The following is a 13454-nucleotide window of genomic DNA, read 5'->3' as shown; positions in this document are numbered from 1 at the left end:
TCTGTCGCCCAGGCTGGAGTGCAGTGGCCGGATCTCAGCTCACTGCAAGCTCCGCCTCCCGGGTTTACGCCATTCTCCTGCCTCAGCCTCCCGAGTAGCCGGGACTACAGGCGCCCACCACCACGCCCGGCTAGCTTTCTTGTATTTTTTAGTAGAGACCAGGTTTCACCAGGTTAGCCAGAATGGTCTCAATCTCCTGACTTCGTGATCAGCCCGTTTCGGCCTCCCAAAGTGCTGGGATTACAGCTTGAGCCACCGTGCCCAGCCAACTCTTTTTTTTTTTTTATTTAATTTAATTTAATTTAATTTAATTTTTTATTTTTTTATTTTTATTTTTTTTTAAATTTGATTGAGACAGAGTCTCGTTCTGTTGCCAGACTGGAGTGCGGTGGCACGATCTCAGCTCACTGCAACCTCCGACTCTCTAGTTCAAGCGATTCTCCTGCCTCAGCCTCCCGAGTAGCTGGGATTATAGGCACACATCACCATGCCCAGCTAATTTTTGTATTTTCAGTAGACACAGGGTTTCACCATGTTGGCCAGGATGGTCTCAATCTCCTGACCTCGTGATCCACACACCTCAGCCTCCCAAAGTGCTGGGATTGCAGGCAACTCTGTTAAATTTAAATCAGCTGAAGTTTTTCTTTTATCAATAGGGCTAATAATCCCCACCCTGCCAGTATCACTAGGATGTTGTGAGAATCTGATGCAATTTGAGTTACAGGAATGTTGAGAAAGAAAAGGGCATAATGGAGTAACAAGATTCGTTTTCCTGTTACGGTGAGGTCAGTGGCCTTTCTGGGGTCAAGAAGAGGGGACTTTCCTTGGCACCAAGAGGGTAAAAGTGTCTCCCCCTGACCTTGGGTATTTTGTGCCATGGGATCTGAGGTGTACCAGGAGGCAGGAAGCATGATTGGAAAAGGCCTGGTCTAACGGTGCACAGCGGTGCCTGTGTCACGTGGCTTGACCTCTCTGGGCCGTTTCTGACTCTGTGAGATGGGAATCATAACCACTCCCCTGACTTCATGGGATGTTTTGGGAGAGACTGGATCTGGGTTGGGGGAACAATTTTGGAAGCAGAAAAGACCCCTCCGTGCTGGCAACAGCTCGTCCACCTCCGTCCTGTGTGTGCTGCCTCCTGGGTGACCGCTGGCTTTCGGCCAGCGCCTGGCAGGGCTTGACTAAAGCCTCCCTAGGCTGTTGCTACCTCAGTTCTGAGCTACAGGCCGTGGAGACCAGCAGATTTGGGCTTAAATCCCGGCTCCACCATTGCACCTCTGAGCCTCTGTTTCTCTGCAAATGGGGATACTAGTCTCTAGCCCAGATGGGGCCTGGTACACAGTAGGTGCTCAATAAGAGCAGTTTGTCTTCTGAACATGGGTGCATCCCTCTGGCTGGGCTAAGCACCAACTCAGATTTCTGGGTTCATAGATGGGCTGGAGCAGCTGCTGCTGTTAAGGGAAAACCTCTGCTGCTAGCCAAGGGGTTCCCTTCCTTCTGTGTTTTTACCCCACAGGGCACCTGGCACAATGTCTAGCACATAGTAGGTGCTTTGTCTACACTGGCTGGTCAGTTACCTCCAAGCTGTCAGAAACTATGTCTGTCCTGTTCCCAACTGTTTCCCTAGAACCTAGCACAGAGATACCCAGCAGGAGCTCCGTAGGTATTTGCGAGTGAGGAATGAATGAACAAAGTTGAATGAACAAGCATCGGGTCCTCCCCTGGGGCTCAAATGGGAGAGGGGAGCTTCGTAGCCTGCTCCCCCTCCCACCCCAGCACCCCATTTCATCCCGCCTGACTAATCCACAAAGATTAACTTAGGGATAAAGCAGGTCACGGCCACTGACCCAGGGCTTTGGAGCTAGTGTGACCGACTGTGCGCGGGGCGTAGTGGCCGCTCCCAGGGGCCCTCTTCGCCTCAAGATGGCCCTCCTGTCCCCCATCCTGGATGTGGTCCTCATGGTGGCCCTCAGCCTCCTCCTTCTGGGGCTGGCCCTGGGCCTCCTTTGTTTCTTCACTTGCCGCCTGGCCAGGCCACTCAGGTAGGGGAACTCACCTGGCCTGACTCCCCACCGCTGCCAAATACCCCGCCCTAAGCTCGTTTGGCTTCCCTTATTCTTGTGGGATGGAGCCAGCGGGGCACTCGTCTCTCTTACTCTTCATGATGGGGAAACTGAGGCCTGAAGAGGTTGAGCCCTGGAGTCAGCCTGGGCTTGAATGTTGTGTGGTCAAAGACTAGCCAGACCCTCTGCTCGGTTTCCTAAACTACAAAACGGGGGCTGTTCATCCTTATTGTGAGATCAGGGATGTAAACAGCATGGGGCTGAGTGTGACATGAGGGCCGAAGAAATGGTAGTGACACGTTTGTCCCGTTCTTCTATCATTTGCCGCAGATCTTCTGAGATGCAGCCCAGGGCTGGCTTTTTGCCCCGCTCCAGGATGCTCCCGGGCCCTCTGCCCAGATTGCTGAATCAGTCCTCAGAGCCAAGGCCTGCCTGGCCCCTCAGCCCCCACCACTGCACTGCCAAGTAGCTGCTCTTCTGGAGCCACAGCCTAGCCGGGGCTTCTATAATCAGGCTACAGAGGAGCCAGGAGCCTGGCAGAGAAGGGAGGGAGGGGGTGGCGATGGGGCTGACACACACCCGGAGGCCCCATTTTAAGCTGGCAGGACATTGGCGGAGGGTGGTGGGTGGCCGGGGCCCCCGCAGCCCCAAACTGGGCCCCTCCACTTCCAGGGCTGCGAGAGAACAGCCAGGAGCCTCTGCGAGGGGGAGGGGTCTGAGGGGTGGGGCCAGCAGGGAGGCTCTGGGTTCTGAAGGCTTTCCCAGGTCCCCACCCCCTCCTTGTCCTGAGCAGAGGCTATGGGAGAAGGCACCTGCCTCCAGGCCAAGCCTATCTCAATGTGTATCCCTGGGGCCAAAATTCAGAGCATCCCAGCCTGAACTGGTGGCACTTACGAAACTGCTGCCATGTGCAAGCGCTCGGGATGCAGAGATGGCTAAGATGATGGTCTTTACGCTCATGCAGCTTCAGGCTAGCAGGGAGGAGAGACAAACCAATAACCGAAAGAATAATCATGTGGGGCTGGATGAGCCTTTCGGAGTTTCCGGGTCACTCTACACTTTGATTTTTCTGTATTCACTCACCTGTTTTGGACCCTAGGTGCAGACAGAGTGGGATGCATTATCTCTCTTAGCATATGACATACCCAAATGAGCTCTCAGTTCTTGTTTCATTTATTCATTTTTTCCTTTGTCCCCGCTCCCTGCCTCCCCACTGCCATTCCCACAGCTCCCCGAAGTCCCTATGCTAATGTACGTAATATGGCCTTGGATTTGTAAGTGTCCTTGTGTGTTACACAGTGTTCTGTCCGTGGGAGTGGTTTGTACTTACGTATACTGCGTTTGATTCTTTACATTCATCACTTGGTCCTCTGCCTTTAGACTCCACCATGCTGCTGTTTTGACGTCTAGTTTTAATACCACTGCCACACAGACATGGCCTCCACCACTCCTTACTAATTTATTTCGCTAGTTGTGTACAATGAGGCTGCCCCAGCTCCTCACCATCATAAGCCAGCATTAAAAGAAGTTTGCCAAAGCTTTCTCCAGTGAGTATGATGGTTTCTGCAGGTTTTTGGCATAAAGCCTTTATCAGATTAAAGAAATTCTTTTCAATACCCCTCTCCCTTGATGAGCGCGTCAAATTTCATCAGGGTGTTAACCGCCACCTCTGTGCCTGTGATTCCCAAATTTTTACCTCTAACCCAGACTTCTTTCTCAAATGCCAGACTCAAATATTCAGCTGCCTCTTTAGTGTCTCCACTTCTAAAAGATGTCTCCAACTCAACATGTCCAAAAACAAGTTCCTGATTGTCGCCACAAAATCTACTCCACCTCACGCCTCAGAAGACCACCCCAAATGCGGAAAGGCTGAATGCTTTTTTCTTTTTCTTTTTCTTTTTTTTTTTTTTTTGAGATGGAGTCTTGCTCTGTCGCCCAGGCTGGATTGCAGTAGTGCAATCTCGATCTCAGCTCACTGCAAACTCCACCTCCCGGGTTCAAGCGATTCTCCTGCTTCAGCCTCTCAAGTAACTGGGATAACAGGTGCATACCACCATGCCCGGCTAATTTTTGTATTTTTAGTAGAGAGAGTTTCACCATGTTGGCCGGACTGGTCTCAAATGCCTGACCTTAAGTGATCCACCTGCCTCAGCCTCTCAAAGTGCTGGGAGTACAGGTGTGAGCCGTCGTGCTTGACTCAGTAGTATTTTTATGTACTAGTAATGAACAATTTCAGAAACATTGCCATTTACAATAGTTCCCCAAAAAGCGAAATTCATAGGTATAAATCTGGATTCAGAGTCCAGAGTACTAACCATTACACGATGGAACCTATAGGTATAAACCTAACAAAACATATCCAAGATCTACAGGCGGAAGACTACAGAGTGCTGATAGAACTGAAGAACTCTGACTGAATGAGTGGGCGACTCCACGTGCTAGAGACGTAAACCCTCCCACATTGGTCTGTGGATTTAATACCATACCTATCAAAAACACAGTGGTGAAGGACAGATCAGGGATCGCCAGGTTTAGGGATGGGCGGATTGTGTAACTATAAAGAACGCAAGGGAGATTTTTGGGGTGGCAGAGCTGTTCTGGGTCCTGATGGTGATGGTGGTGGTTACATGAATCTATCCATGTGCCAAACATCAGAACCCTCATTTTACACTTGGGAGCAACAGAAATCCCTCCCTCTGGAGGAGGTGACTGATGGTAACCTGATTGCTAATTCCAGAATCAGGAACCCTGTGGTCAGGTTTCTGCTCTGCAACTTCCTGTCGGTAACCTTGGGCAAGTCACTTGTCCCTCCAGAGCCTTGGTTTTCTCATCTGTAAAAGGAGATGATAGGTCCTTTTCTGTCCACTGCATAGTTTATTAGTGAAACATCATGGTGACATTCTTTATAAACTATGGAGCGCAGTACATAGGCTTGCTTTCATTTTGTCGGTGTCCTTTATAGATTGTTCATATAAGCTCCCAAAGAGTAGTATTTGTTTTATTGAAATAAAACACACGTAGAGAAAAATGTGTGCATTATACATTGACAGCTGAACCCACCGTGTAACCAGCACCCACCCACCCAGATCAATCATAAACAGAACCGCACCAGCACCCCAGCAGCCCCTTCCCGTTTCCATACCCTCCACGTGGAGCCTCCATTCCGTTTCCCAACACCCTGGGTTAGTTTTTATACTTTCTGTCATCGGAATCACACTGTAAGTGCTCTTGGTTTTAGCTTCCTTTGCTCAAACTTAACTTGTGGGATTCATTCATGTTGTGAGGAGCTGGGGGTCATCCATTCTCCTTGCCGTCTGTGGTGATTTCTGTGTTGTGAACACACACAATGTATCATCCAGCCTGCCGTAGATGGAGGCCGTTTTGAAGCCATTATGAACAGGGCTGATGTGCACATTCTGCTGGAGAGAAACAGGTCCCAGGGCGCAGGGCCGATGATCAGCTTTGGTAGTCCTGCCGGTTTTCCCATGCGCTGTGCCGGTCTACACTCCAACGGCGGGCGGACCTTCCGGTAGTTACGGACCTTCACGAACTCTTGGACTTTCCTGCACACACAGAGGAGAGAATTTTGGATGGCTCTTCCCTTCCTCCCACCTCCTTCCTTAGGGCATTGACGTTCAACTGATGTAAATATTTACTGTGCCAAGCACTAGGAGTGCAGAGACAAACAAGACAAAGTCCTCACTCTTAGAAGCTCCCGGTGAGGCGGCTGAGATGGCCCAGGAAAGAATTATATTACCGTCGAAAAGGGAGGTATTACCTTCAAAACGCGATGTTTGAGGTGGCATGAAGCTCAGCGGTGTTATATTGGAATGAGTGACCATCCTGGAGGCTTCCTGAAGGAGGTGACTTCGTTTTTAAGTGATTTTAAATAATAGTTTAATGTATTAGTATTTTGTATTCAGTTAATAACAGTTTTCTGATTTTAGGATTTGCTATAGAAATGTTGGGAAACCTTAAAGTAGAACAAAAAAAAATGTAGAAATCATCTGAAATTCCAAATTCTACCACTCCCTCACAGTTAAGTGCTGTTAGATGTTAGGTGTGGGGTATTTCCTTTTAATTTCCACTCTGCACCGCCACCCCCAGCCCCTACCCCAGAGCCCTCACTTCTGGCACTGGAGCGCAGCTTGCATGTTTTTAAGGCTGAATCAAGATCCCTTCTTCTGGTGGTAGTGGTTTCTTTTTCTCTCTTTCTCTCTTTCTCTCTCCTCTTCTCCTGCTCTCCTTCCTTCCTTCCTTCCTTCCTTCCTTCCTTCCTTCCTTCCTTCCTTCCTTCCTTTTCTCTCTCTCTCTTTTCTTTTACTGTATTTTTAAATTAAAAAGAAAATCTTGAACGGGCATGGCATCTCACGCCTGTAATCCCAGCACTTTGGGAGGCTGAGGCAGGCAGATCACCTGAGGTTGGGAGTTCGAGACCAGCCTGACCAACATGGAGAAAACCCCGTCTCTACTAAAAATACAAAATTGGCCAGGCATGGTGGTGCAAGCCTGTAGTCCCAGCTGCTCGGGAGGCTGAGGCAGGAGAATTGCTTGAACCCCGGAGGCGGAGGTTGCGGTGAGCCGAGGTTGTGCTGTTGCACTCCAGCCTGGGCAGCAAGAGCAAAAACCCGTCTCAAAAAAAAAAAACAAAAGAAAAAGAAAAAATCTTTTTCCTTTGAGCTGGAGCTGCAAAGAGAAGAATTTTTAAAAAGAAAATCTATAAAAATTAAAATACAAAAATTTTTCTTAGACACAGGGTCTCGCTGTGTTGCTCAGGCTGGTCTCCAACTCCTGGCCTCAAGCGAACTTCCTCCAACCTCAGCTTCCCAAGTAGCTGGGATTACAGGCATGTACCACCATGCCTGGCTTTTTTTCTTTAAACAACTTTTTAAAAATGTTTTATTTTGTTTTTACTTAACATACAATTGTACTAGAGTAGTGTCTTATCTGTCACAACACTTTTCTAACGGTAGAGTGTGTGTTACTGCCGTTTCCCACAACAAATGGTGTCATATCTTGGTCTTGGTTGAAGCAATAACATTTCTCAGTGAAACTCTTGCCATTTAAAATTCTTCGTCTCGTAACTCATGCGCAACAGGGTTAGTACATTTCTCAGCTGCCAGTGAGGTTGTTCGTTGTGATTTAACAGGATGACCACAGTGTAAAAACATTCTTATGCCATTAATACACGCTTGTTTTAGGCTACTTGGAAAATTCAAAAACCTAAAAAAAAGAGGAAATAATCATTTATAGTCCTACCACCCAGAGAAAACCACAGTTAATGTTTTGGTGTATTTCCTTCCAGTTTTTTATTTTCCACCTAAACTCTTCAATTACAATCCAACTTTTTTTAAAAAAAAAACATGTTTTTAAAAAAGTGTAAAGATAATACTGTATCTCAGCACAAAAGAAAATTTTGGAAATGCAGAAAAGACAATGGAAAAGAAAAATCAGTTGTCTGTGATGTCACCACCCAGAAATAGCCACGCTTCCAGCCAGTCTTTTCACATATGTGACTCCTACCGTTTTTATATCTCTTACCATAAATGACAAGCTCTAGAAGAGAATGTAGCAAATGCAGGGGTCCTGAAAGAAGGGGTGCACGCTTTGTTTTGTCCCTGATGTTCCTGGGGCACAGGTAATTAAAAGGCTGAAGACCGAGTGCTCTAGAATAGGGCTTCTCAAGGTGTGGTCCGCAAAGCAGCAGCCTCTCCTGGGAGCTTATTGGAAATACAATCGGAGCCTCGCGGGTGGGCCGGGAATCTGTTGTAACAAGCCTTTGGGGGAATTCAGATGCTTGCTCTCTTTACAGTTTGAGAAACACTGCACCAAAAGACTGGACTCTGGGAGGTTGGGGGCTTCAGATGAATTGAAAGTGGAAATTCATTTAGGAAATGGGATGGAACCGCTTTGCAGCATGGAACTCATTGATACCGACACAACTGTTTGCGTGGTTCAGCTTCCTGAGACAGGGACCACCTGAGTTTGGCATCCCAATGTCTGGCCCCCTGCCTGGTCTGTAATAGGTGCTCACCGAATACTTGATGAATGAATCAAGGAATGACTAAGTGAGTGAAAAAGGGATCTCTAGAGCCGTGCCCCACATGCCTCTTTTTCTCTTTTTTTAATTTCTAGGATTGGAACATCAGTTAACATCTGACCACTGCCAGCCCACCCCCTCCCACCCGCGTCGATTGCATCTCTGGGCTCCAGGGATAAAGCAGGTCTTGGGGTGCACCATGATTTCACCATTCTTAGTACTGGCCATTGGCACCTGCCTTACCAACTCCTTAGTGCCAGGTATGCTTGGGGACACAGGTGGAGGGATGGGGTAGGGTGAGGGCAGTGTCTATGTTCAAGGTCCCAGAGCCATGCAAAGTATTTAAGAGCTGAAAACAGTGTTCAGAGCAGGAAACCTCAACCCTGCTACTTGCATGTGTTAATTGGATAGGTCACTCTTTTCCCATATATATATATTTTATTCTTTGTTTCCTTCTTACTCTTCCTTCCTTCCTTCCTCCCTCCCTCCCTCCCTCCCTCCCTCCCTCTCTTTCTCTCTCTTGCATCCCTGTGAAGAGACCACCAAACAGGCTTTGTGTGAGCCAGAAGGCTGTTTATTTCACCTGGGTGCAGGCGGGCTGAGTCCGAAAAGAGAGTCAGCGAAGGGAGATAGGGGTGGGGCCGTTTTATAGAATTTGGGTAGGTAAAGGAAAATTACAGTCATGGGGGTTGTTCTCTGGCGGGCAAGAGTGGGGGGTCACAGGGTGCTCAGTGGGGGAGCTTTTTGAGCCAGGATGAGCCAGGAGAAGGAATTTCACAAGGTAATGTCATCAGTTAAGGCGAGGACCCGCCATTTTCACTTCTTTTGTGGTGGAATGTCATCAGTTAAGGCAGGAACAGGCCATTTAAATTTCACTTCTTTTGTGATTCTTCAGTTACTTCAGGCCATCTGGATGTATACGTGCAGGTCACAGGGGATATGATGGCTTAGCTGGGGCTCAGAGGCCTGATGCTTTCTTTCTGCGACAGAGACAGAGTCTCACACTCTGTCACCCAGGACGGAGTGCAGTGACGTGATCTCAGCTCACTGCAGCCTTCGCCCCCCAGGTTCAAGTGATCCTCCTGCCTCAGCCTCCCGAGTAGCTGGGATTACAGACGTGCACCACAACACCTGGATAATTTTTGTATTTTTATTAGAGATGGGGTTTCGTCATGTTGGCCAGGCTGATCTCGAACTCCTGACCTCAAGTGATCTGCCCGCCTTGGCCTCCCAAAGTGCTGGGATTACAGATGTGAGCCACTGTGCCCAGCCTTTTCCCTTTTATATTATACTATTCTTTGATTGGGGTTTCTGTTCTCTCTTTTATCTTTGATAATTTGAAATATAATGAATCCTATGGACTCTTCTGAGTCTTGGTCCGCTGTGTCTCCTGTAGGTTTTGTCTGCTCATTCTCCCTCATGGGATCGCACATTTTCTTGTCATTTGTAGTTCTCACTAGTGAACTCATCTTCAACAGGAGTTTTTTGTTTTTCTGTTGGAGACTCACGCGGAACTGTTTCCACAGCGTGGCATGGTGTTTTCAGGACATGAGGGGTTCAACTAATTCTAGGCCAGTTTTTATGTTAATTTCTTGGTTTGCAATTCTTACACTATAAATTCAGATCCCCACTTAGACCTGGCTCAGATTTGGACTTGAATTCACATTTCTTACGAATGACTGTCTTTCTCTGTCCCTTCCGTAGCTCCAAGGCAAAATGTGTACCTTTAAACGGCTTCGGCAGGCCTGGTGTGGTGGCTCACGCCTGTAATCCCAGGGCTTTGGGAGGCTGAGGTGGGAGGATCGCTTGAGTCCGGGAGTTTGAGGACAGCCTGGGCAACATAGTGAGACCTCCATCTCTAAAAACAAACAAACAAACAAACAGCCGGGCACAGTGCTGCATGCTTATAGTCCTAGCTACTTGGGAGGCTGAGGTGGGAGGATCACTTGAGCCCAGGATTTCAAGATTATGGTGAGCTATAATCAAATTACTCCAGCCTGGGTGACAGAGTGAGACTCTGTCTCTTAAAAAGAAACCAGCTTCTGGCCAGGCATGGTGGCTCACGCCTGTAATCCCAGCACTTTGGGAGGCTGAGGTAGGTGGATCACTTGAAGTCAGGAGTTTGAGACCAGCCTATCCAACATGGCAAAAACCCATCTCTACTAAAAATACAAAAATTAGCCGGGCGTGATGGCACACTCCTGTAATCCCAGCTACTTGGGAGGCTGAGGCAGGAGAATCACTTGAACCCAGGAGTCAGAGGTTGTAGTGAGCCGAGATTGCACCACTGCACTTCAGCCTGGGCAACAGAGCAAGACTCCGTGTCAAAAAAGAAAAGAAACCAGCTTCAGCCTGAATCTGTACCTGGCCTGCCGTCCCAGGCGTTCCTCTCAGTATCAGCTCCTGTGGGCCCCTCTGGTTTTTAGATTCCTTCATCAATGCTGCCTCCTGAGGATTTTCCTTCCCCCTTTTCCTCCTTTTTCAAGCTATGTGCTATTTTTTTCCCCCAGCATTTCTGTATCTGGAGCTGCAGGACAGCCTTCCTCGGCTCAGTCCATTATGTGGCTAGAAGTCCCCACTTGCCTTCCCTGCACCCCAGTGTTTCCATCTCTCCAGTGGGGATAAGAGTTCCTCCCGCTTAGGGCCATCACGGGAATCACATGGGATAGTCACAGTGTCTGGCAAGGCGTGGATGCTCAGTGAGTGTTGGTCTCTTCTCTTAGGAAGGCTATATTTCAGCAGATGAGGAGAGGGGGTGCAGTGGGGCACCGAGCCTGAGCTGATGGGCTCTCAGGCCATTGCCTCTGAGACCCCGTGGTGCCAGCTGCATCCCTGGGGGACCAAGGTCACTCTGGCACGGGGTCCCTGCCTTCTCAGCACTTACAGCCCACCTGGGTGAAAGATGAACTAATGGATGAAAAGGGAAAAGGTGAAAAAGTGACAACATGAAAACTCTTCACGGCTGGGTGCGATGGCTCACGCCTGTAATCCCAGCACTTTGGGAGGCCAAGGTGGGCGGATCATTAGGTCAGTAGATCGAGACCATCCTGGCTAACACTGTGAAACCCTGTCTCTACTTAAAAAAAAAAAATACAAAAAATTAGTGGGGCATGGTGGCGCGTGCCTGTAGTCCCAGCTACTCGGGAGTCTGAGGCAGGAGAATGGTGTGAACCCGGGAGGCGGAGCTTGCAGTGAGCCGAGATTACGCCACTGCACTCCAGCCTGGGCAACAAAGCAAGACTCCGTTTCAAAAAAAAAAAAAAAAAAAGAAAAATCTTTGAACGTTCAGCAATTCAACTTTTTGTATCTGCTGTCACCAGGCTGGAATGCAATGGCACAATCATGGCTTACTATAGCCTCAAACTCCTGGCCTCAAGCAATCCTCCCACCATGGCCTCCAAAAGTGCTGGGATTACAGGCATGAGCCACTATTCCAGCCTTCTTTTTTTTCTTCAGTTAGGTATAACTTACAGAAAAAGGCACTGATCTTAAATACATAGCATGAAAGATTTCTGACATATATTTATACCTGTGTCACCACCACGCAGATCAAGACAGAACATTTCTGGTCATGGGGCATCTGTGGGCTTCCCTGTGCCAACCCCCTCCCAAAGCCAGAAGAGATGCCCAGGCTTACACTGGTCACCAGAGACTCACTTTGCCCATTTTGAGCTTCATAGAAATGGAATCATACAGTATGTACCGATCAGTGCCCTTTCCCCGGCATTCTATCATGAGCATTTGCACATATCATTTAGTAGTCTCCAGAAACAATGGCCTCTTGGAATCCAGTTGTCCAGAGCCATTGTTGCTTAAACCAGACTCCAAACCCTTCTCAGGGATAGGCCCTGGGTGGCTCTGGTGAAAAAGACAAGGACTCTGCCCTCATGGGACTCCAATCTAGAGAGAACAAGCCCTCGACCGAGCAGGGGACCTGGTGGCAGAGCCTGGGCTGAACAAGAGCAACAGGTGTGGGGCAGGCTGATGTCAGCCCAGCCCTGGGACTCCAAGCTGTTAAGGCAGGGACAGGCTGTCGGCGGTCAGGGTGGGTGGAAGGTCTTCACCACCCAATGGCAGCCAACTGGCCAAAGAGGCTCCATGACCAACAGCACCGTGGGGGGTTTTGAGGAAGGCAGGAGGGAGGTTGGAACCATCCTGGGCCTGGGGACCTCCGAGCAAAGCCCTTGGCCCCAGCCTTGCCCAGGCTTTATGTCATGTCATCCTAGAACTACTCGTGGATAGCTACAGGTCTCCCATTTCCTGGGGCGGAAACTCTTGTCCAAAGGCACCCTGTCGGGCAGAAGGGCCAAGGTGCTCCCGATTCCCAGTAGGAACTGCTTGGGGATGTCTGAAATTGATGCCCTCAACAGACACTTCCAGAAGAGAGAGGGTGGACCTGGGGCTGTCAGGGTGAGGGCAGTGGGCTGAGGGATTGGAGTGGTGGCGACGTAAGGGGAGGCCTCTTGGGGAGGGGTGTGGGGTGTGCTTGGATCCAAGGCTAGAGGTGCATTGCAGCATCGTGCCCGCTTCTCGTCTGTGCTGTCATAGGCTGGGGCAGAGCCACAGCAACGCGTGAGTTTCCAGTTCTCCCACTGGGGCCCTGATCTCAGGCTCTCCATTTCCTAATGTGGAGGAGACACTGGTGCCCACCCACCAAGGCAGTTGGGAGGAATAAGAGAAGCCGTGCAGGGGGCCCCTGGCATCTCTCCCAGAGCCGGTGCGTGTGTGAGGAAGGAGGGCTGTTCTTCACCCATCCCACTCCAAGAGCCAGGCACATGTCGGAGCTGGGCCAAAAGATAAGAATTGTGTCCCCAGCCCACCGACATGCTACATGGCCTTGGACAAGACCCTCCCACTCCTCCTGATCTCGCTTCCCATTCTGTGCAGTGGGAGGCCTCAAAAGAGGAAGCCGCTAGGGAGCCTCCTCTCTAGGCTTCCGAGCAGATCTGATAGGGCCCCGGGACAGAGAGGGGCCCCGCAGACTCTGGGAGGGACTCTAGCTCTCATAGCCAGGATCCTGGTCCAGCCCTGGAGATGGGATAATGGGGGTGGGAGGCAATTTTTGAGCCTCTCCTATGGGTCAGGTGTGTCACTTGCCTTATTCAGCCCAGTCCTTAGAGTGACCCTGAGGGGATGGTGCCAGCAATGTCATTTGACAGGGCAAGAGACTGAGGCTCAGGGAGGTGACATAGCTAGTACTTGGAGCAACTGGGGTTTTTTTTGTTTGTTTTTGAGACAGAGTCTCTCTCTCTTGCCCAGGCTGGAGTGCAGTGGCGTGATCTCGGCTCACTGCAACCTCCGCCTCCCGGGTTCAAGCAATTCTCCTGCCTCAGCCTCCTGAGTAGCTGGGA

At 49.5% G+C, this 13454-nt stretch overlaps 1 protein-coding gene across 1 annotated transcript in view; it reads left to right on the top strand.

Moving 5' to 3' along the window:
* Positions 1-13454, top strand: part of ALPL (alkaline phosphatase, liver/bone/kidney) — a 74056-nt gene that overhangs the window by 41288 nt on the left and 19314 nt on the right. Inside the window, exons 2-3 of the mRNA XM_011990147.1 lie at positions 8199-8381; positions 12389-12513. Coding sequence (XP_011845537.1) covers positions 8303-8381; positions 12389-12513 — 204 coding nt within the window. The 5' untranslated portion in view covers positions 8199-8302. The remainder of the gene's footprint in view (positions 1-8198; positions 8382-12388; positions 12514-13454) is intronic.

Source organism: Mandrillus leucophaeus, unplaced genomic scaffold (assembly GCF_000951045.1).
Source record: "Mandrillus leucophaeus isolate KB7577 unplaced genomic scaffold, Mleu.le_1.0 Scaffold370, whole genome shotgun sequence".
Taxonomy (NCBI): Eukaryota; Metazoa; Chordata; class Mammalia; order Primates; family Cercopithecidae; genus Mandrillus; species Mandrillus leucophaeus.
This window is presented reverse-complemented; position numbering and strand designations above follow the sequence as displayed.